This window comes from Oncorhynchus keta, unplaced genomic scaffold, assembly GCF_023373465.1.
Source record: "Oncorhynchus keta strain PuntledgeMale-10-30-2019 unplaced genomic scaffold, Oket_V2 Un_scaffold_3114_pilon_pilon, whole genome shotgun sequence".
Taxonomy (NCBI): domain Eukaryota; kingdom Metazoa; phylum Chordata; class Actinopteri; order Salmoniformes; family Salmonidae; genus Oncorhynchus; species Oncorhynchus keta.
Genome location: NW_026290913.1, coordinates 550,665 through 575,147, shown reverse-complemented (window position 1 = coordinate 575,147; position 24,483 = coordinate 550,665). Strand labels below are relative to the sequence as shown.

Here is a 24,483-nt window from a genome sequence, read left to right as displayed (position 1 = left end):
ACAATCTGATTTGCATGCCGCTTAATATTTAGAAGTTGTCCTTTCAGGTTTAGAAAAACAATATGCTAAATGCTGACTCCCGTTTTGATAAGCTAGCCATATAGAAATTGGTGGTGGTATTTGCAGTCATTTTTATATGTAATTTAGTTGATTGGTGACAATGACATTAACATGTAATGGGGTTGACACACATTGTATGCACATTTTTACCTACATAGTGTGAAATACTCTTAATTAAACAGTAGCTTAAATGTATAGGCTAACTTTGATGGGCGGCAATGAGGACATTTTTTATCTATCCCCCATGAGGGACAGGTGTATGGCGTTTCCATGGCATTTCCATTGTTATGTTTGAACTCTTTCCTGATCTATAGTTTGCTAGTGTGTTCAGAGTCTGGGGTTTCCTTGTACAGTGATGACAGAGATCTCTCAGTGGCAGCTAGCGCTGACCTGCCTTCTGTAAACAATGCTAGTTCACACAGTGACTGCATCCCAATTGGCACCTATGGGCCCTGACCAAAAGCAGTGCACTATATAGGAAATAGGGTGACAATGGGATGCAACAATGTATCACTACCTCTCTGTCAATGTTGCTGCAGGACTTAGTCCTAGTATATCACCGAGTGTTGTTTTTCATGCATGGCAGTATTTGATCTTGATTATGCTGACACTTATCAGTGGCAGATCAATAGTGAAGTCATTACACTGTGTAGCGCTATCTCTTTAAGACTACAACATTATCATCAACGGTTCAACACGTAGGACACTGTCCGGTGTAGCCCTGTTTATTGAAAGGAAGTTTGTAGTTTAATTTAGGGTTATGGAGAGGCAGAAAAGTTATCATTGGGTTAGAGTACCGCTGTCAACCGCCAATCATTTTCTGTCACTTAAATATGCAGTGCACTGCATTATTAAAAACACTATAATCAAAACCATGTCTAACAGAATTTCAGAGATCACACCTGCTAAATAACTTACAGTATCAGTCCATGTATTAGTGTATTGTATTGTCATTCCTCCATATAGTACATGGTATATTGGTATGACGCTAGTTAATTCAGTACATTGTACATTGGTGTGACTCCAGCTAATTCAGTATATCGTACATAGGTATTTCTATTGTACATTGTATGGGGCAGAAACTGGATTATTTCACTGTGTTACAGTGTGTCTATTCACAGTTTCACAAACTGACTGTCTCTGCCTGTATAAACTTGTTGGGAAAAACTGAAGTAAGAAATACTGTACTGAAACATCTCTATAGTACTGAAATATGTTTATCCCTATATACCACTTTTATTTAGCAGATGTTTTATCCAAAGGGATTTCCATTCCAGTGAGTGCATGTATTTTTATTATGCGTATGTGACCCCTGCAGGAATTGAACCTCCGACCTTGGTGTTGCTGCTAATGATAATAATAATAATGATAATAATAATAATAATAAATTGCATTTGTAGAGCGCTTTTCATTTAGAGACATAAATCACAAAGCTCTAGTAACTGAGCAACAGGACCACCACCAGATATGGCTGTATCTATGTCCTGTAGTAAGAGACTGAACTGAACAACATCTATAGTACTGGATCATATGGCTGTATCTATGTCCTGTAGTAAGAGACTGAACTGAACAACATCTATAGTACTGGATCATATGGCTGTATCTATGTCCTGTAGTAAGAGACTGAACTGAACAACATCTATAGTACTGGATCATATAGTGCTATATGTAGTATTATATCTAGTACTCTATCTATTCTGTTAGGAACTGATCTCATGTCAGAGACTGAACTGAACAACATCTATAGTACTGGATCATATAGTGCCATATGTAGTACTATATCTAGTACTCTATCTATTCTGTTAGGAACTGAACTCATGTCAGAGACTGAACTGAACAACATCTATAGTACTGGATCATATAGTGCCATATGTTGTACTATATCTAGTACTCTATCTATTCTGGTAGGAACTGATCTCATGCTAGAGACTGAACTGAACAACATCTATAGTACTGGATCATATAGTGCTATATGTAGTACTATATCTAGTACTCTATCTATTCTGTTAGGAACTGAACTCATGTCAGAGACTTAACTGAACAACATCTATAGTACTGGTTCTTACAGTGCTATATGTAGTACTATATTGGGTACTATATCTAGTCTGGTCGGAACTGAACTCATGCTAGAGACCAAACTAAACAACATAGTATTGTATCTAGTTATGGGACTTTATACATGTATAATACTGTAAGTATTTAGAGACATAAACACATAGTATTGTATTATTGTATCTAAGTTCAGACTGTTTAAGAGGCTCCTGTCTAACTTCCTTTGCTTCTTTCCTTCTTTCTCGTTTCAGAAAAACCTCCACCACACAACAAGGTTTAAAATCATTGTTTAATCAAATTCATGTAGACCCACATGATTTCCATCTTTCCATCTGTGTGTGTGTGTGTGTGTGTGCGTGCGTAGGTGCGTGTGTGGGACCATGTTATAGTTGCATTTGAAAGTGCTACATGTCCCTTGTGGACCTTTACTGTTGATTGTTTATGTTTCTCTATCCCTTCTTTTTCTGAATGATTTGGGTGGTAACGTCTTGTATTCAGTACTGTGTGTGTGTGTGTGTGTATGTGTGTGTGTGTGTGTGTGTGTGTGTGTGTGTGTGTGTGTGTGTGTGTGTGTGTGTGTGTGTGTGTGTGTGTGTGTGTGTGTGTGTGTGTGTGTGTGTGTGTGTGTGTGTGTGTGTGTGTGTGTGTGTGTGTTTGTTTGTGTGTGTGTGTGTATCTGTGTGTCTGTGTGCACGTGTGTGTATCGATTCTGTGTGTGCTTGCGTCCATTTCCAAATGTATGTTTGTTTTGTGTGTGTGTGTGTTTGTGTTTAGGTGGGGAAGGGATCAGAGAGGATGAAGTGTTATAAAACAAATTGTGGCCCTGAGCACCACAAACAACACATTCTATTGTCTTAGTGTTGAATACCAGCTCAGGAAATCACATTGAAATGGAATCATTTTCAACTTGCCCTGAGGGGGATCTCCATTCCCTGCCTCTGTGCTCTACTTAGCCTCCACACACACACACACACACACACACACACACACACACACACACACACACACACACACACACACACACACACACACACACACACACACACACACACACACACACACACACACACACACACACACACACACACACACACAGGATTCTGTCCTGATCTGACCTCCAGATGGACAGTACTTTTCCAAATTGGGCATTTGTTTTCCGTTGTGTGTGTTTGCTGTGTGTGTGTTTGCTGTGTGTGTGTGTTTGTGTTGCCTCACCTCCTATTTGTGAATGGTTCCATGCCACAGTATGTTTAGCTGTGTGATGTTGTACTTCTCTTCTCTCTGCAGCCTCTCAATGTGCTGGATCCCAAAGTACTGGGCCTACAGGCTGTCGGAGGGTGAGTGTCTTCTGACTGTCCCAAATGGCACCCTATTTCCTATATAGTGTACTACTTTTGATCAGAGACCTACTAGCTCTGGTCAAAAGTAGTGTACTATATAGGGAATAGGGGACCATTTGGGACATTCGCATCGACTAAACATGGAATGTTTCCCAAAGTCTGCGTAGCTAAAATAGTTATTTCTTTCCACAACCCATGCAGCTGTACAGCTGCAAGAGAGCAGCTATATTCAAATCGGTGTTTGACAGTTAATCTTCTGTCCATGAACAAACTGAATTTGTAAATGAAAGCACTTCAATGTTCTACGAGAGGTGTGCATCTAGGGGTTGTCCCAAATGCCACCCTATTCCAGAGTGCACTACTTTTGACCAGAGCCATATGGGCCTTCGACAAAAGTAGTCCACTGTACAAGGAATACATTCTTAGATAAAAGTGCTATCTAAAACCTAAAAGCCTTCATCAGCTGTCCCCATAGGATAACTATTTGAAGAACCCTTTTTGGTTCCAGGTAGAAATCTTTTGGGTTCCATGTCAAACTCTTTCCACAGAAAGGGTTTTACATGGAAAGGGTTCTACTTGGAACCAAAAAGTGTTCACCTATCGGGTCAGACGAAGAACACTTTTGAAAGCCTTTTTTCTAAGAGTGTAGGGTGCCACTTGGGATGCTCACTATATTGTTAAAATAAATACAATTCTGCTTTAGCAGAACACCAACCCTTGGTCTGGGTCTGGGTCTGGGTCTGGGTCTGGGTCTGGGTCTGGGTCTGGGTCGGGTCGGGTCTGGGTCTGGGTCGGGTCTGGGTCTGTGTCTGGGTCAGGTCTGGGTCGGGTCTGCTCTAGATTGGTAGGACTGTTTTGATTCTATTCCTTCTCCCTAACTTGTACATTTGTTCTTCAGATCATTCAGTTTATTCACCCGTCAACTTTTTCTCTCTCTCGCAGACTGTTTAATGTCTCTGTGGGCAGCTGATTAACACATCGGAGCTTTGGGGGGGAGAGCTGTAATTTGGTCCTGAACCCTCAGGCCTTCCATCCCCACCCACACACAGCCAGTCCAAACATCACTCCACTTAGCCTATACTTAACTAGAGGCACTAGCAACTTATAGCAGTTATACAGTATTTACTTACCAGGAAGTCATTGACTGTGTCCCAAAATCAAGACGGGTGCTCTAGATAGTTATTGTCAGGAGAAAACTATTGTTAAGCCTGTCACAAAAACTACAACACACTCTAGTAAGAGCTCCTTTTAGAGTCTTCCCCAGTCCCCCTTTCTCTCCACCCAGCCTCTCTCCCACAGCCCAGTCCTAACTCTGACATGGCCCAGCTTCTCTCTCTTTCCCCCAGCCTCTCCCCCATTCTCTCTCCCCCAGTCTCTCTCCCCCAGCCTCTCTCCCACAGTCGCTCTACACCCAGCCTCTCTCCTCCAGCCTTTCTTCCCCCCCCAGCCCCCCAGTCTCACCCCAGTCTCTCACCCCCAGTCTCTCCCCCCCAGTTTCTCTACCCCAACCTCTCTACCCCAGCCACTCTCCCCAGTTTCTCTCCCCTGCCTCTCTCCATCCAGACTCTCTCCACCCAGCCTCTCTCCACCCAGTAACTCTCCACCCAGTCTCTTTCCTCCCAGTCTCTCTACACCCAGTCTCTCTCCACCAAGTCTCTCTCCCCCCAGCCTCTCTCCCCCAGTCTCTCTCCACCCAGCCTCTCATAAACATGGATGCACGTCTAATTCTGACGTGAGACTGTGAGACTTAGTTGCACCACACACATGAATGCACACACGCACACAGACAGACAGACAAACATTAACAAGTCTGTTTCAGCACAGGAACAGTGACTCCTACATTAACATATTACACACACACACACACACACACACACACACACACACACACACACACACACACACACACACACACACACACACACACACACACACACACACACACACACACACACACACACACACACACACACACACACACACACACACACACACACACACACACACACATGGTCATTGCTATTTAAAGCTGCTCTCGCCAGCTCACAGTAGTGTCCTGTCAGTTTTGACAAGTGTCTCCTCTCACTTGCTGAAGCTGTCTGCTACACTACCTTACCAGTCCACCGAGAGAGAGAGAGAGACAGACAGACAGACAGACAGACAGACAGACAGACAGACAGACAGACAGACAGACAGACAGACAGACAGACAGACAGACAGACAGACAGACAGACAGACAGTGAGAGAGAGAGAGGGAGAGAGAGAGAGAGACATACAGACAAACAGACAGCTAGAGAGAGAGCGACACACACAGAGACAGACAGACATAATATCCCTAGCCTGGGCCCTCTGGTCAGGCAGGGTAGCAGGGAAACCTGTAGGGAGAGAAAGGAGCATGAGGTATGACTTGTGTGTTAGCCAGCCCTTGTAAATCACCATTCCCCTGTTTAGCCTGGTAATGCCCCCTCTACACGGCATTATTATGATATTAATAGGCCTTAAACCTGTCTGCTTCCAACAGAGCTGGCTGCATTCTTTATGGCATTGACAGCATGCCAGATTTACGCCGCAAGAGGACCTTACCTATTGTCCGAGACCTGGTGAGTTATCTGCCTCAACAAGGTTCTGTGTGAGTTATATTATGGCAGGTTGGTGGGTCTGTCTGACTGTTTCTACATTACAGAAACGACAGCACCAGCCAGACAAGCTGGGGTTTTGTTGTTGTTCCCCTGCCTGCCATTGGAGACTGCTGTGTTGTATGAGTATATGCCCTACATAGTGCACTATTTTTGACAGGTCCCCTGTGGATCCTGGTCAAAAGTTGTGCACTAGAAAAGGAGTAGGGTGCCATTTGGAACTGATCGGATGTGAAATCTAACTGCTAGCCTGTTGTAAGTCATCCTACAGTTAGTTAGTGGTGAAAGAGAGAGCAGTGTTATTGAACGCCAGACTGTTTCATCATATTGATGGGACTGTGTGGTTTGATTTGTGTGAACATATCGTGAGGCACAGACAACTGAGGCCCATACTTTATTGCAATTTATGGAATATTAATTATGTGGTAGAGTAGTCTACAGTCTTACTAATGGCTTCATCCCAAATCGCATCCTTTTTCCTTTATAGTGAACTACAAAGTAGTGCATCGTAAAGGGAATAGGGTGCCATTTGGGGGACACATTGTGTTAGTGCAGTCTACCATGCTGGGATAGGGTTGGCGCCAATACCTTTCCAATTCACTCCCTATTTCTGTTCAATAAGGATTTTTCTAGTTTTGAATATCAGTGAATCGCCTAAATTAAAAGAATTTAAATGTAATGGATCCCAACCCTGGTAGTATGGTTTCTCTGTTAGTTCAGTTAGTAGGTAGTAATACTTGTGTCGTAGGGCAGTAAATAGTAGTTGTAGTACTAGATGTTGTTGCAGTAGTAGTAGCAGCAGCAGTAGTAGTAGTAGTAGTAGTAGTAGTAATATTAGTAGTAGTAGTAGTAGTAGTGGTGGTAGTTGTAATAGCAGCAGCAGTAGTGGTAGTAGTAGCAGTAGTAGTAGTAGTAGTAGTATCAGCAGTAGCAGTAGTAGCAGTGTATTAGTAGCAGTAGTAGTAATAGTAGTAGTGGTAGTTGTATTAGCAGTAGTAGTAGTACTAGTAGAAGTGTATTAGTAGTATCAGTAGTAGTAGTAGTACTAGTAGACACAGCAGTAGTAGCAGTGTATTAGTAGCAGCAGCAGTAGTAGTAGTAGTAGTAATAGTAGTAGTGGTAGTAGTAGTAGTAGTAGTAATAGTAGTAGTGGTAGTAGTAGTAGTAGTAGTAGCAGCAGCAGCAGCAGCAGCAGCAGCAGCAGTAGTAGTAATAGTAGTAGTAGTAGTAGTAGTAGTAGTAGTAGTGGTAGTAGCAGCAGCAGCAGCAGCAGCAGCAGCAGTAGTAGTAATAGTAGTAGTAGTAGTAGTAGTAGTAGTAGTAGTAGCAGCAGCAGCAGCAGCAGCAGCAGCAGCAGCAGCAGCAGCAGCAGTAGTAGTAATAGTAGTAGTAGTAGTAGTAGTAGTAGTGGTAGTTGTAATAGCAGCAGCAGTAGTAGTAGTAGCAGCAGTAGTAGTAGTAGTAGCAGTAGTAGCAGTAGTAGCAGTAATAGCAGTGTATTAGTAGCAGTAGTAGTAATAGTAGTAGTAGTAGTTGTATTAGCAGCAGCAGTAGTAGTGGTACTAGTAGCAGTGTAGTAGTAGTATCAGTAGTAGTAGTAGTAGTAGTAGTAGTTACAGCAGTAGTAGCAGTATATTAGTAGCATCAGTAGTAGTCATAGTAGTAGTATAGTAGTAGTAGTAGCAGTGTAGTGTAGTAGTAGTAGTAGTAGTAGTAGTAGTAGTTGTAGTAGTAGTAGTAGTAGTGGTAGTGTAGTAGTAGTAGTAGTAGTAGCAGTGTAGTAGTAGTTGTTGTAGTGGTATTAGTACTAGTAGTATTAGTAGTATTAGTACCAGTGTAGTAGTAGTAGTAGTAATAGCATCAGTGTAGTAATAGTAGTAGTAGTAGTAGTAGTAGAAGTAGTATTGGTATTATTAGTACCAGTGTAGTAGTAGTAGTAGTAGTAGTAGCAGCAGTGTAGTAGTAGTTGTTGAAGTGGTATTAGTACTAGTAGTATTAGTATTATTAGTACCAGTGTAGTAGTCATAGTACTAGCAGTGTAGCAGTAGTAGTAGTAGTAGTGGTAGTAGTTGTAGTAGTAGCAGAGTAGTAGTAGTAGTAGTAGTAGTAGTAGTAGCAGCAGTGTAGTAGTAGTAGTAGTGCAGTAGTAGTGTAGTAGTGGTAGTAGTAGTAGTAGCATCAGTGTAGTGGTAGTAGCAGCAGCAGTAGTAGTAGTAGTAGTAGTAGTAGTAGTAGTAGTAGTAGTAGTAGTAGTAGCATTAGTAGTAGTAGTAGTAGTGGTAGTTGTAGCAGTAGTAATATTAGTAATAGTAGTAGTAGTTGTCGTAGCAGTGTAGTAGTACATTTACATTACATTTAAGTCATTTAGCAGACGCTCTTATCCAGAGCGACTTACAAATTGGTGCAAACACCTATGACAACCAGTGGAACAGCCACTTGCATCTAAATCTTGTTGGGGGGGGGGAGAAGGGGGGGGTGAGAAGGATTACTTACCCTTACTTACCCTATCCTAGGTATTCCTTGAAGAGGTGGGGTTTCAGGTGTCTCCGGAAGGTGGTGATTGACTCCGCTGTCCTGGCGTAGTCAATCAATAGTACTTGTTGTAGTGGTATTATTACTAGTAGTATTAGTATTATTAGTACCAGTGTAGTAGTAGTAGTAGTAGTAGCATCAGTGTAGTAATAGTAGTAGTAGCAGTGTAGTAGTAGTAGTAGTAGCAGCAGTGTAGTAGTGTTAGCAGTATAGTAGTAGTAGGAGGAGTAGTTGTTGTAGTAGTAGCAGTAGTAGTCGTAGGAGTAGTAGTAGTAGCAGTGTAGTAGTAGTAGTAGCAGCAGCAGTGTAGTAGTGTTAGCAGTATAGTAGTAGTAGTAGCAGTAGTAGTAGCAGTGTAGTAGTAGTAGTAGTAGTAGTTGTTGTTGTAGTAGTAGCAGTAGTAGTAGCAGTGTAGTAGTAGTAGTAGTAGTAGCAGTAGTAGTAGCAGTGTAGTAGTAGTAGTAGTAGCAGTAGTAGTAGCAGTGTAGTAGTAGTAGTAGTAGTAGTAGTTGTTGTAGTAGTAGCAGTAGTAGTAGCAGTGTAGTAGTAGTAGTAGTAGGTCATAAGGTGTATGCACCAATTTGTAAGTCGCTCTGGATAAGAGCGTCTGCTAAATGACTTAAATGTAAATGTAAATGTTGTTGTAGTAGTAGCAGTAGTAGTAGCAGTGTAGTAGTAGTAGTAGTAGTAGTTGTTGTAGTAGTAGCAGTAGTAGTCATAGGAGTAGTAGTGATGGGTTCAACTGTTGGTGAAGTCTTTCTTGTACTTCAGTGTCTGTTTTCATGATTCATCATATATTGTCTTCCATATCAGGTTCGATTTCTTACCACCCTATTGAGATATTATACATACAATATAACCTTTAACATAGATCGTAATAACCATAAAGGGAATTATGAAACACACACTCTGAGCTCTTAGTATCCAAGTACAATATTTCTATTTCATTCCTGGTGAAAAAGTACATCTGGTAGAAATGATAATATATTAGCTTGATGTTAATTTAAGGCTTATATAGTTTCTGATAGCTGTTTATAACACAGTGAAGAACATGAGTTGATGCTGTATTTGTCCATATTTCTCATGAAAATTAATAACCAACAATGTCTTGGTGAGTATGAGGTTGTCGTTGTTGTTTCTGGGTTTTTGAGTGGATATTTGATATTTGCCATTACTTGCACAGACCCATAACAGCTATGGGGAATATTTTTCAGTGAGTTGTCAGATTTCAGGCGAACCCTCCAAGCCCAAACTTTGACATTTTAACAGGAGTTGAACGAACAAGACAATTAAGTAATATTATTTGAAATGTTGACAACTCAACCCAAAAATATATCTATCTGAGGACTTCATTGACTTCTGATTTAACTGTTCTGAGGCTTTTAAATCATTGCAACACTGTAAGCAACACTGTAAGAATAACCTTTTACCCCCCCCCCACCCCCGGATGAAGTCAGTAATCACTGTTCTAATTGGTCCCCCCTGTCATGTCTCTCCTCTGTCGATGTCCGCCATTGGCTGTGGGATTGCTTCAGGGCAGCAACAGCGATCTGATTGGCTGGGACAGGAGGGATCCCCACCAATCACAGTGGGATGCAAAACATATTTTCATTTAAATACATATTTAAAATGACTTCTTAGCTGACCATAAATATCTCCACACTCAGTAACATCCAAACTCAGGGTTTTAATATGTACTAGTAATGCCTGACTCAGATTGTATTGTTACTTGATAATGCCTGCAGCAACCCGAGCAGAATAGCGATGCATGTTGACCACTTACACTTACATCAACACTCTGGGTTCATGTAGAGGTGACATCCCCCTGCTTACAGAACCCATGGCTGCCCCAAACATGGCTGAACCAACACAACACCATGGTCATGGATGCCCCATGGATCTTTACCATAGCTGGGCTGTAGACACGGCTCGACCTGGGCCGGACAGCCCGCTGGCTGGAGACCTACTGGGCATGCAGGCTTCCCCAACCCAATCTCCAGACGAAAATGTGTGCAGGGCACGACCTTGTAGGAAAGGGGGAAATGTTGTCGGCACGTTTATTCTACCTATAAAGACACATTTACATCAAGAGGTTAGGTTGGGTTTCCCAGTGGGCAAAACTCGTTGAAAGGTTATAAACTGGATGTAATGACATCATTTCAATCAGCGTGATGTAATTACAACCATATTACAACAAATACATATTTTCCAGTGGAATAAATAATTTGAAATTGTTTCAATAAAACAAGATAAACTGTAAACTGGTAAACTGCTTGTAAGGATGGCATCATATCAACCAACTTTGCCCAATGTTTTTTACTCCATCCCTGCTCCAACACACCTGAGTCCACTAATCAGCTGCCTTATCGGCATCTTTGATTAGCTGAATGTGGTGTGTTAGCTTGAGCAGGGCTGGAGCAAAAGCCTGCACCTGCAGTAGCTCTCCGGGAGAAGGATTGGCCTCCCCCGGGCTAGATAATGGTAAAGACTGAGTCAATATTGTCAGCTGTCCATGTCTGCATTTTCCTATATTCCTCTAATATCAATTTGGTCCAGACCTGTATGTGCTCCAGCCAACATAACATACTGTATACTGTGTGTATGGTTGCCATGATGACAGACTTCATGGGAGTTGGCTAGAGCACATGCAGATGTGGCACCAGGCTCTTCTCTAGCACAGGGGTCGGCAGCCCTGTTCCTGGACTGCCACAGGTACTGCAGGATTCTGTTCCAACTAGGCACCTCACCTGACCAACTGAGCTAATTGATCAGTTCAGTGATGGCCTAAAACCATTACACACCTGGTCTTCCAGGTTGGTTAAATCAAAAACATGAAGCGCCTGTGGCACTCCAGAGCCAGGGCTGCCTACTAATGCCCTAGTATAATGATATATATGTAACTTTATCTATCTATCTATCTCTCCACACTCTTGTTTAGTGGATATTAATGTTACCATGTAATGTACATGTTAGTTAGTTAGTGTACTGTGTATGAGTCAGTGGTGTAAAGTCCAACTGGCGTCACTGTAAACGTACCAGTACCTGCGTGTACCTGTTTGTCCTGTTTGGTGTTCGTCTGTTGGTGTGTCTACCAGACTAACTAACATGCAGAAGTGACAGCGGAAATATTATGATCAAATGCTTCATCCTACAGAGATGGGGACAGGAGTTCTTCCCAGACCATGAGACATGACCAGGAAAGACTCTGGGCGCTAGCGGTGATAGCTAGCTGTAGTTTTGTTCCTGGTCAGGTCATGTGGTCAGGAAACAAATCACCTGGACCTATACATGTACCGAGACCAACACTACAAATACCAAGCATGAGTGCAATTCTGTAATGTTTAATGCATGTAAAGAATATGATTCTATAGACTGTAGAGCTCTAAATGACTGAGATGAATTGTTCCATAGAGCTGACTTGTAATGCATGTCACAGATTGTCTTAGCTATATATCTCTCAGTTCAACCATGCTGTGGCTATTATCTGTGTGACATCAGGGCGTTGTTTGAAATGGCATCCTTTTCCCTTTATAGTGCACTTCTATCAGCCCTGGCACTCTATTACCTAGAGAATGCACTACTTTTGACCCGAGTCCTGTGGGACCTGGTCAAAAGTAATGCACTATATAGACAATAAGCCAGATCCTTATAAAGTAGTGCACTTTATGGGGAATAGGGTGTCATTTGAGATAATGCCCATGTCTGCCTGCCAGACAGACAGCTTCTAATTGCATCTCTTGCTTTTTCTTTTCATTGCGTCTGTGGAAAACATCAGGCTATGGTAAGTCAAAGCCCTTTACAAAATAACAACATTATACAAAATATATCTGGGTAAGTAAGGTCTTCACTTATTGTTACGGCCTTGATAATGAACAAGAAGCTCGCTAGAGGTACATTCTTTGTAGTGGACATCCTGAGATGTCTGAATCGGACAGACTGACCTGTGTTATAATTTGTAAATAGTTGATCTGTGCTTGACTGAGCTTGCATGGCTTAATGGACCGATAGAATAGTCCCAAAATTCCTAACCCCATTCCCCGACCAGCTTGCTCTCCAGAAAGACTAAAGAAAACGGTCAAAATATTTGAAAGATTTCAAATAGCATTTGAACTCAGGTCTACCTCCGTGAGGGTCTGTGATGGCTGGGGCCAGGACGTTTGCTGCTCCATCTCTTATCTTCTCAGTTGGTCTGGCTGTTATGGCCGCGAACAAGACAAAGATTAGTTTGTGACACCGTAGTCTTTTTCTCCTCAGTGTCGTCAGTGTCCCCAAAGGATAGCCAGTGGCCAGAGAGAGCATAGATAAGGCTGGCTGTGCACAGGCTGATTAAACAAACTAGATTAACCAATCAACAAACAGAGAAGCCCCAGCTCAGACAAACTGAGAGAGTGCTGGTTCTCCTCTCTCTCTCTCTCTCTCTCTCTCTCTCTCTCTCTCTCTCTCTCTCTCTCTCTCTCTCTCTCTCTCTCTCTCTCTCTCTCTCTCTCTCTCTCTCTCTCTCTCTCTCTCTCTCTCTCTCTCTCTCTCTACCTCTCTCTCTCGCTATGTCTGTCTCTGTCATTTTGTTTATCTTACAAAGTCATGAATCCATGTCAGACATGCACAGAAACAAAACTAATTTAGCAGTTGAAGATGAGTTTGATCTCTTTGCTGCAGTAAGGTTTAACTGATTAGATATAGAAAGGGCTAATCTCTCTGTGCTGACTCCAAATGGCACCCTATTTCCTATAGAGTGCACTACTTTTGAGCAGCGCCCACAGTGCTCAGGTCAAAATACTGGAAATATGGCATCCTTGGGAATGCATCCTGATTCTGGCTCTAGAACTATAGAGACCGGCTGAAAGTGAGGAATAGACATTTATTTCTATGGCAGACACCACAGTGATACGATAGTCAAGTACAGCATTAGAAAGTATTTGACCCCCCCATGGCCCTGCTTCTAAAGGACAGTGACAATCCTATTGTAGTGCTAGAAAACCACTTTGTTTGATTATTAATATTGTGTCATGGTTCTTAGTTGCATCTATTTATTATCTTCTTGTCCCTCTCTTACTCTCCATCTCTCTCTCTCTCTCTCTCTCTCTCTCTCTCTCTCTCTCTCTCTCTCTCTCTCTCTCTCTCTATCTTTCTCCCCATCTGTCCACTCCTCCTCTCTCTCTATCTCTCTGTCTACTCCCACCCCCTCCTCTCTCTCTCTCTCTCTCTCTCTCTCTCTCTCTGTCTACTCCCCCCCCTCTCTCTCTCTATCTCCCCCTCTGTCTACTCCTCCTCTCTCTCTATCTCTCTGTCTACTCCCACCTCTCTCCCTCTCTCTCTCTCTCTCTCTCTCTCTCTCTCTCTCTCTCTCTCTCTCTCTATCTTTCTCCCCCTCTGTCTACTCCTCCTCTCTCTCTATCTCTCTGTCTACTCCCCCCCCCTCTCTCTCTCTCTCTCTTTCTCACTATCTACTCCTCCTCTCTCTCTCTGTCTCTCTCTTTCTCTCTCTCTCTCTCTTTCCCAGACTCTCGCTGCTCGAAAGGCAGGCATCTCGTTCGCCCTGGTGACTAGATCGACCCTGAACAACGAGGACCTGGTAGGTCGCCCCACTCACTGCCTGCATGTAAAGAGGGGGAGGGACTAATGTGAGGGACTAATGCATGTGTGTGTGTGGGGGGGGACAAAACAGAGTTGGAGGTTGGGGGCTTTGACACATACAGACATGGACCCCTGCAGCCGTGTTTAGAGAGTGTGTGTGTGTGTGTGTGTGTGTGTGTGTGTGTGTGTGTGTGGGTGTGTGTGTGTGTGTGTGTGTGTGTGTGTGTGTGTGTGTGTGTGTGTGTGTGTGTGTGTGTGTTGGGTGGGTGGGTGGGTCTTTCATTGTGTCCGTCCACAAGTGTGTGTGTGTTCAGAAATGTCACAAGAGCTGCTTGGCATTGTATTGGAACTGTCCTGGAAGTGTCCAGCTAGAAGATAGATATGGTCAGACTAAATGACTAGATTAGGCTGTTTCATCACTGTAGAGAGTAGATTAGCTTTATTAGCTTGTCAGTACAGTAGGAATGAACAGGTAGAGAGTACTGCGGCTGAGAGACAATCTGCTTAATGATGAACACTGCTGTACTGTGCTGTACAAGAATCAGAAAGAGAGAGAGAGAGACATTTTAATCGATGGAGGGAGAATTTGTTTTCCTTTCCGCTGACCTCCAGAGCTTTCTGCTTTAATTGATTGCAATCCTCATCTCCTTCCCTCCCTCCAATCCTCTCCTCCCACTAAATAAATAAAGATAGTTGGATGGGATGCTACATTTCCTAATATCACTAGTGCTGTACCAGTAATGCTGTCTATCACAATACAGACCAACACAGAAATTGGCATTATTGTAGGTAACTATTACGTTATAGGTAATTACGTTGTAGGTAATTACGTTGTAGGTAACATTATTACACCGTCAAAGTAATGTTCATTATTGTAACGGCTTTCTTCCTGGGAAGGAGAGGCGGACCAAAACGCAGCGTGTTTAGGGTCAAACATCTTTAATAAAGACGAACACCGAGAAAACACTACAAATATACAAAACAATAAATGTGAAAACCGAAAACAGTCCTGTGTGGTGAAACAAACACAGACACGGAAATAACCACCCGCAAAACCCAACACAAACAGGCTACCTAAATATGGTTCCCAATCAGAGACAATGACTAACACCTGCCTCTGATTGAGAACCATATCAGGCCAAACATAGAAATAGAAAAACCAGACACACAACATAGAATGCCCACATATAACGCCTATATTGTTAATAAAGTAATGTAGTTTACTGTATTACAGTTGTGTAGTTCAGTGGATTTCAAACCTCTACTCAATTTTTTTTGTAGCCCTGAACTAGCTCGCCTGATGAACCTTTTCAAGGTCTTGATAATTAGTTGGCTAGTTAAATCAGGTGTGATAGTTTTAGAATTGTTCAAATATAATGGCTGGGGGTCCCCGAGGAGAGTTTTGAAAACCCTTGTTTAAACCTCTTAAGGATCCGCCCCTTTTTAATTTTTTTTGCATAAAATGACAAACTCAAATCTAACTGCCTGTAGCTCAGGACCCGAAGCAAGGATATGCATATTCTTGATACCATTTGAAAGGAAACACTTTTTTTTCACACTATCATCTTTGAAATTATTCTAGTCTAGGCGCAATTTAGACTTTGGCCACTAGATGGCCACTGGATATCAGTGTATGTGCAAAGTTTTAGTATGATCCAATGAACTATTGCATATCTATTCAAAATGTTGTATCAAGAATGCCCACATGTGCCTAATTGGTTTATTAATACATTTTCATGTTCATAATTGTGCACTCTCAAACAATAGCATGGTATTATTTCACTATAGGGAGGATAGGGAGGAGAGGAGAGAGGAAAGAGGGAAGAGACATTAGAGGAGATAGGGAGGTAAGGAGAGGAAAGAGGATAGGTATGAGAGGAGATAGGGAGGCAAAGAGAGGAAAGAGGATAGGTATGAGAGGAGATAGGGAGGCAAGGAGAGGAAAGAGGATAGGGAGGAGACGAGAGAGGAAAGAGGATAGGGAGGAGAGGAGAGAGGGAAGAGAGATTAGAGGAGTTAGGGAGGCAAGGAGAGGAAAGAGGACAGGGAGGAGAGGAGAGAGGAAAGAGGGAAGAGACATTAGAGGAGATAGGGAGGTAAGGAGAGGAAAGAGGATAGGGAGGAGACGAGAGAGGAAAGAGGATAGGGAGGAGAGGAGAGAGGGAAGAGAGATTAGAGGATTTAGGGAGGCAAGGAGAGGAAAGAGGATAGGGAGGAGAGGAGAGAGGAAAGAGGGAAGAGAGATTAGAGGAGATAGGGAGGCAAGGAGAGGAAAGAGGATAGGGATGAGAGGAGATAGGGAGGAAAGGAGAGGAAAGAGGATAGGTATGAGAGGAGATAGGGAGGCAAGGAGAGGAAAGAGGATAGGGAGGAGACGAGAGAGGAAAGAGGATAGGGAGGAGAGGAGAGAGGGAAGAGAGATTAGAGGAGTTAGGGAGGCAAGGAGAGGAAAGAGGATAGGGAAGAGAGGAGAGAGGAAAGAGGGAAGAGACATTAGAGGAGATAGGGAGGCAAGGAGAGGAAAGAGGATAGGGAGGAGACAAGAGAGGAAAGAGGATAGGGAGGAGAGGAGAGAGGGAAGATAGATTAGAGGAGTTAGGGAGGCAAGGAGAGGAAAGAGGATAGGGAGGAGAGGAGAGAGGAAAGAGGGAAGAGAGATTAGAGGAGATAGGGAGGTAAGGAGAGGAAAGAGGATAGGTATGAGAGGAGATAGGGAGGCAAGGAGAGGAAAGAGGATAGGGAGGAGACGAGAGAGGAAAGAGGATAGGGAGGAGAGGAGAGAGGGAAGAGAGATTAGAGGAGTTAGGGAGGCAAGGAGAGGAAAGAGGATAGGGAGGAGAGGAGAGAGGAAAGAGGGAAGAGAGATTAGAGGAGATAGGGAGGCGAGAAGAGGAAAGAGGTTAGGGATGAGAGGAGATAGGGAGGCAAGGAGAGGAAAGAGGATAGGGAGGAGAGGAGAGAGGAAAGAGGGAAGAGAGATTAGACGAGATAGGGAGGCAAGGAGAGGAAAGAGGATAGGGATGAGAGGAGATAGGGAGGCAAGGAGAGGAAAGAGGATAGGGAGGAGAGGAGAGAGGAAAGAGGGAAGAGAGATTAGAGGAGATAGGGAGGCAAGGAGAGGAAAGAGGATAGGGAGGAGAGGAGAGAGGAAAGAGGGAAGAGAGATTAGAGGAGTTAGGGAGGCAAGGAGAGGAAAGAGGATAGGAGAGGAGAGAGGAAAGAGGATGGGGAAGAGAGTAGAGAGGAAAGAGGATAGGGAGGAGAGGAGAGAGGAAAGAGGGAAGAGAGATTAGACGAGATAGGGAGGCAAGGAGAGGAAAGAGGATAGGGATGAGAGGAGATAGGGAGGAAAGGAGAGGAAAGAGGATAGGGAGGAGAGGAGAGCGGAAAGAGGGAAGAGAGATTAGATGAGATGGGGAGGCAAGGAGAGGAAAGAGGATAGGGAGGAGAGGAGAGAGGAAAGAGGGAAGAGAGATTAGAGGAGTTAGGGAGGCAAGGAGAGGAAAGAGGATAGGAGAGGAGAGAGGAAAGAGGATAGAGAAGAGAGTAGAGAGGAAAGACGATAGGGAGGAGAGGAGAGAGGAAAGAGGGAAGAGAGATTAGACGAGATAGGGAGGCAAGGAGAGGAAAGAGGATAGGGATGAGAGGAGATAGGGAGGAAAGGAGAGGAAAGAGGATAGGGAGGAGAGGAGAGCGGAAAGAGGGAAGAGAGATTAGATGAGATGGGGAGGCAAGGAGAGGAAAGAGGATAGGGAGGAGAGGAGAGAGGAAAGAGGGAAGAGAGATTAGAGGAGTTAGGGAGGCAAGGAGAGGAAAGACGATAGGGAGGAGAGGAGAGAGGAAAGAGGATAGGGAGGAGAGGAGAGAGGAAAGAGGATAGGGAGGAGAGGAGAGAGGAAAGAGGATAGGGAGGAGAGGAGAGAGGAAAGAGGATAGGGAGGAGAGGAGAGAGGAAAGAGGATAGGGAGGAGAGGAGAGAGGAAAGAGGATAGGGAGGAGATGAGAGAGGAAAGAGGATAGGGAGGAGAGGAGAGAGGAAAGAGGGAAGAGAGATTAGATGAGATGGGGAGGCAAGGAGAGGAAAGAGGATAGGGAGGAGAGGAGAGAGGAAAGAGGGAAGATAGATTAGAGGAGTTAGGGAGGCAAGGAGAGGAAAGAGGATAGGAGAGGAGAGAGGAAAGAGGATAGGGAAGAGAGGAGAGAGGAAAGAGGATAGGGAGGAGAGGAGAGAGGAAAGAGGGAAGAGAGATTAGACGAGATAGGGAGGCAAGGAGAGGAAAGAGGATAGGGATGAGAGGAGATAGGGAGGAAAGGAGAGGAAAGAGGATAGGGAGGAGAGGAGAGCGGAAAGAGGGAAGAGAGATTAGATGAGATGGGGAGGCAAGGAGAGGAAAGAGGATAGGGAGGAGAGGAGAGAGGAAAGAGGATAGGGAGGAGAGGAGAGAGGAAAGAGGATAGGGAGGAGAGGAGAGAGGAAAGAGGATAGGGAGGAGAGGAGAGAGGAAAGAGGATAGGGAGGAGATGAGAGAGGAAAGAGGATAGGGAGGAGAGGAGAGAGGAAAGAGGATAGGGAGGAGAGGAGAGAGGAAAGAGGATAGGGAGGAGAGGAGAGAGTAAAGAGGATAGGGAGGAGAGGAGAGAGGAAAGAGGATAGGGAGGAGAGGAGAGAGGAAAGAGGATAGGGAGGAGAGGAGAGAGCTAAGAGGATAGGGAGGAGAGGAGAGAGGAAAGAGGATAGGGAGGAGAGGAGAGAGGAAAGAGGATAGGGAGGAGAGGAGAGAGGAAAGAGGATAGGGAGGAGAGGAGAGAGGAAAGAGGATAGGGAGGAGATGAGAGAGGAGAGAGGATAGGGAGGAGAGGAGAGAGGAAAGAGGATAGGGAGGAGAGGAGAGAGGAAAGAGGATAGGGAGGAGAGGAGAGAGGAAAGAGGATAGGGAGGAGAGGAGAGAGGAAAGAGGATAGGGAGGAGAGGAGAGAGGAAAGAGGATAGGGAGGAGAGGAGAGAAGAAAGAGGATAGGGAGGAGAGGAGAGAGGAAAGAGGATAGGGAGGAGAGGAGAGAGGAAAGAGGATAGGGAGGAGAGGAGAGAGGAAAGAGGATAGGGAGGAGAGGAGAGAGGAGAGAGGATAGGGAGGAGAGGAGAGAGGAAAGAGGAAAGAGGATAGGGAGGAGAGGAGAGAGGAAAGAGGATAGGGAGGAGAGGAGAGAGGAAAGAGGATAGGGAGGAGAGGAGAGAGGAAAGAGGATAGGGAGGAGAGGAGAGAGGAAAGAGGATAGGGAGGAGAGGAGAGAGGAGAGAGGATAGGGAGGAGAGGAGAGAGGAGAGAGGATAGGGAGGAGAGAGGAGAGAGGATAGGGAGGAGAGGAGAGAGGAAAGAGGATAGGAAGAGAGGAGAGCGCAGTGACGGCGTCACAGTGAGCCAGTCGGGTGTCTCTAATGTCATTAATCCAGCAGCAGGGAGATTGACAAACTCGTCCACTCAGGACAGATGTTTTAGCCAACTACCCTCCTCCCCCTCTCTCTCGCTTGCCCTCCCTCTCTCCCTCTCTTTTATCTCTATCTCTCCTCTCTCTCTCCGTCTCTTTTATCTAGCACCTTGCTCTCTTTTCGCTCTCTCTCTCTTTTCTCCTCTCTTTCTCTTCTAGCTCTCTTTCTCTTTCTCTTTTCTCCCTTTTATCTCTTTCTGCTTTGCTTTTTGGAGCAGAAATATCAGGCAGAGAATGAAAGTCTGTGTGTCTATCTTCAGAACTGGACATTTCTACATATAAAAAATGCACACTAACTGGACGGTACATTGCCCCTGCACATTGACCCTGTACCAGTACTCCCTGTATAAAGCCTGCACATTGACCCTGTACCAGTACCCCCTGTATAAAGCCTCGCTATTGTTATTTTACTGCTTTAATTACATTATTGCTTATTTTGGGGGGTATTTTTCTTAAACCTGCATTGTTGGTTAAAGGTGTGTCAGTAAGCATTTCAAACTTGTTGTTTAATCAGAACATGTGACAAATAACATTTGATTTGATTTGATTTGACATTCTATACACTGGCATTGGGGAACTTGCCAAGTTGATATCTACCGTAGTCGGTAATTATTGACTACATATCCATTTACTATACATCTATAAGCATTTCATGAGCTTGTTATAACAGGTCCCAACCACAATATTAAAGGTTCATTGAATATATCCATAGCATATCTATACCGCATTCATGTCCTTCTATGCAAGAGCTCATATTTAGGTATCTTAATAATAGATGCATTATAACTATGACAGCGTAGTGTCATCATTATGTCTGTTATCAGAAGTGTGCTTCTTCCATACCAGTGTTAGTGAATATATAGCCTGCACCAGCTCCATGTCCCTCACCGTCCGGTTTAGGCCCATGATTTACCTTCTTCTTTTTCAATGGTGCTTGAAGATTCTGCCCCGCTGGTATGGCTGTCTGTCTGTCTGTCTGTCTGTCTGTCTGTCTGTCTGTCTGTCTGTCTGTCTGTCTGTCTGTCTGTCTGTCTGTCTGTCTCTTAACTCCCTCCCCCTCTCTCTCTCTCTCTCTCTCTCTCTCTCTCTCTCTCTCTCTCTCTCTCTCTCTCTCTCTCTCTCTTTCTCTCTGTCTCTCTGTCAGAGATACAGCAGCTAGCAAGCAGCTAAAAGACATGCAGACAGCTGGTAGCAGGCAGGTTTTGTTCTTAAAAGTTACAGTGAGGATGTGACTCACCTGATAGTTATCCACGTCTAATTTAAAATGCAGGGATAAAATATAAGAGGAAAGGGTAGAGGGGCATGCTCTTATCCAGGACTCTCCTCTTATCCAGGGCTATAGTTTTAGAGGGCTCAGCAGCCTGCTCTGTGGTGTGTGTGTGTGTGTGTGTGTGTGTGTGTGTGTGTGTGTGTGTGTGTGTGTGTGTGTGTGTGTGTGTGTGTGTGTGTGTGTGTGTGTGTGTGTGTGTGTGTGTGTGTGTGTGTGTGTGTGTGTGTGTGTGCGTGCGTGCGTGCGTGCGTGCGTGTGTGTAATGTGGCTCAGCAGCCTGCCATGTGATGTCACAGAGATCACTTCTCTGCAGCTGCCTCCTCACAACCTCCTCAGATTAAACACCAGTCATTTCTCTCAGGACACAGTGTATGTGATTGGGTGTGTGAGGATTGCTAGACGGCCTGTGGCTGTAAGACTTGTTGTCATTAAGGCCCTGTGGTGCTGGCTGCAACAGCACCAACTTACATCAGCAGCGAGACCAGTGTGTGTGTGTGTGTGTGTGTGTGTGTGTGTGTGTGTGTGTGTGTGTGTGTGTGTGTGTGTGTGTGTGTGTGTGTGTGTGTGTGTGTGTGTGTGTGTGTGTGTGTGTGTGTGTGTGTGTGTGTGTGTGTGTGAGTGTGTGTGTGTGTGTGTGAGAGAGAGAGAGAGAGAGAGAGAGAGAGAGAGAGAGAGAGAGAGAGAGAGAGAGAGAGAGAGAGAGAGAGAGAGAGAGTACAGTAATTTATATTAGAGTGAGGGGAGGGAAGGGAAGGAGGAGTGGAGGCTGGGAGAGGAAGAGAGAAAGAGGGAGAGAGGGAGGAGAAGTACTCAATGGAGAAATCGTCGTTGTGTCAGGGAGGGCAGTATGTCACCTCTCTATGTCTCTCTCACACTGTAAAAGGCAAATTTACTGCACCCATTGATTCTTTCAGTACAGTGGATGGCAACACTCGCTAGGGATTCAAGCCTCTGCTTTCATTCTCCAGCAGAACGGCTGATCACAGCAAAACACACAAACACATCACAAATGCGTGCCCGCACGTCAATTCAAAGAGCTTTATTGGCATTGGAAAAATGTTTACATTGCCCAAGCAAGTGGAATAGATAATTAACAAAAGTGAAATAAACAATCAGACAGTAACAGTAAAGATTACACTCGTAGTTTGCGTTCCATTTCAGGTCAGGGCTCAGTGCAGGCCAGTCAAGTTCTTCCACACCGAGCTTGACAAAACATTTCTGTGTTAACGGGGGCATTGTCATGCTGAAACAGGAAAGGATCTTCCCCAAACTGTTACCACGAAGTTGGAAGCACAGAATATAATTTCATGCTGTAGCTTTAAGATTTCCCTTCACTGAAACTTAGGGGCCTAACCCGAACCATGAAAAAGCCCCAGACTATTATTCCTCCTTCACCAAACTTTATGGTGTGCACTATGCATTGGAGCAGGTAGCGTTCTCCTGGCATTGGAGCAGGTAGCGTTCTCCTGGCATTGGAGCAGGTAGCGTTCTCCTGGCATTGGAGCAGGTAGCGTTCTCCTGGCATTGGAGCAGGTAGCGTTCTCCTGGCATTGGAGCAGGTAGCGTTCTCCTGGCATTGGAGCAGGTAGCGTTCTCCTGGCATTGGAGCAGGTAGCGTTCTCCTGGCATTGGAGCAGGTAGTGTTCTCCTGGCATTGGAGCAGGTAGCGTTCTCCTGGCATTGGAGCAGGTAGCGTTCGCCAAACCAACATTCGTCTTTTGGACTTACAGATGGTGAAGTGTGATTCATCCCTCCAGAGAACGCATTTCCACTGCTTCAGAGTCCAATGACTACGTACATGTGCTCTGTACGTAGTCAAAGCTTTCCTTAATTGTGTGTCAGTCACAGTGGTTAGGTATTCTGCCACTGTGTACTCTCTGTTTAGAGCCGAATAGCAGTCCAGCTTACTTCGTTTTTTCATTAATTACTTGACACATTGGAAATAATTATCTTTTTTATTTTCTCAAGATTTGGTTGGGTCTAATTGTGCTGCTGTCCTGGGGCTCTGTAGGGTGTGTTTGTGTTTGTGAACAGAGCCCCAGGACCAGCTTGCTGAGGGGACTCTTCTCTAGGTTCATCTCTCTGTAGGTGATGGCTTTGTTATGGAAGGTTTGTGAATGCTTATAATGGCTCTTTTCTGTATTTTTATAATTAGGTATCTTCCTAATTCCGCTCTGCATGCATTATTTTGTGTTTTACGTTGTACACAGAGGATGTATTTGCAGAATTCTGCATTCAGTCTCAATTTGTTTTTAGTCCAAGTTTGTGCTATCTTGGTTGGTATTCGAGCCCCAGACCTCACATTGTTAGAGGGTAATTGGTTCTAGAACTGATTCAAGTCTTTTTTGCCAGATCCTAATTGGGATGTCAAATTGTATTTTTCTTTTGATGGTGTAGAAGCCCCTTGTCTCTCAGATCGTTCACAGCTTTATGGAAGTCACCTGTGGTGCTGGTGTTTTGGACGAGGTAGCTATTAGATGTGTGCTGATCTCATCCCACTGGTAATCGTGCCTGTTTTATCACACTTGATACTCATAATCAGATCCACTTTTGATTGGAAAACCCGTAAATTAGCTTTAAATGCAGGTAAAGCCTATACTTTACTGAGCTATCACAGCTCAGAGTACATTGTTATGTTCCTTCACTCATTCACACACATTGTTCAAAGGTAAACGACCCCAACAGATGAAAATGCTCATTTACTTACTTAGTCCTATTCAATTATCAACGAAATAGGCTAATAAATAGCCTAGTGCATGGCTAGCTACTACTGCCTGCATTTATTCCAGACACAGGTTTAGATGAAGGTAGGCTAATTCACTTGCCCCATCTATTGTTACACCTTCGAGAGGAGCAACACTTCTCTCCCGACACTTATGCGTCAACATTTGTACAATAAAAAAAACAATCTAGATTTGTCATTTTATTTTCTAATGATCTGTCGCTCGGTAAAGATGCGAAGGAGAATAAATAATTATAGCAAGCAAGCATGGGCTGGGATCACGACATAACTACAGACGTCGCCAGTATTGGAATAGTTATAAACACAGACAAATTAGGCCTACTAAACAACACAGACAAAGTAGGCCTACTAAACAACACAGACAAAGTAGGCCTACTAAACAACACAGACAAAGTAGGCCTACTAAACAACACAGACAAAGTAGGCCTACTAAACAACACAGACAAAGTAGGCCTACTAAACAACACAGACAAAGTAGGCCTACTAAACAACACAGACAAAGTAGGCCTACTAAACAACACAGACAAAGTAGGCCTACTAAACAACACAGACAAAGTAGGCCTAATTAGGCCTAAACAACACAGACAAAGTAGGCCTACTAAACAACACAGACAAAGTAGGCCTACTAAACAACACAGACAAAGTAGGCCTACTAAACAACACAGACAAATTAGGCCTACTAAACAACACAGACAAAGTAGGCCTACTAAACAACACAGACAAATTAGGCCTACTAAACAACACAGACAAAGTAGGCCTACTAAACAACAAAGTAGGCCTACTACAAAC

The 24,483-nt window shown here is 44.1% G+C and overlaps 1 protein-coding gene across 3 annotated transcripts in view; it reads left to right on the top strand.

Annotated features, from left to right (window-relative positions):
* The window catches only part of LOC118374656 (protein unc-13 homolog C-like), a 260,042-nt gene that overhangs the window by 34,935 nt on the left and 200,624 nt on the right, over nucleotides 1–24,483 (top strand). For all 3 annotated transcript variants that reach the window (XM_052515796.1, XM_052515795.1, XM_052515794.1), the window contains exons 3-6: nucleotides 2,364–2,386; nucleotides 3,400–3,449; nucleotides 5,974–6,052; nucleotides 14,139–14,192. In XM_052515796.1, the coding sequence (XP_052371756.1) occupies nucleotides 2,364–2,386; nucleotides 3,400–3,449; nucleotides 5,974–6,052; nucleotides 14,139–14,192 (206 nt within the window). The remainder of the gene's footprint in view (nucleotides 1–2,363; nucleotides 2,387–3,399; nucleotides 3,450–5,973; nucleotides 6,053–14,138; nucleotides 14,193–24,483) is intronic.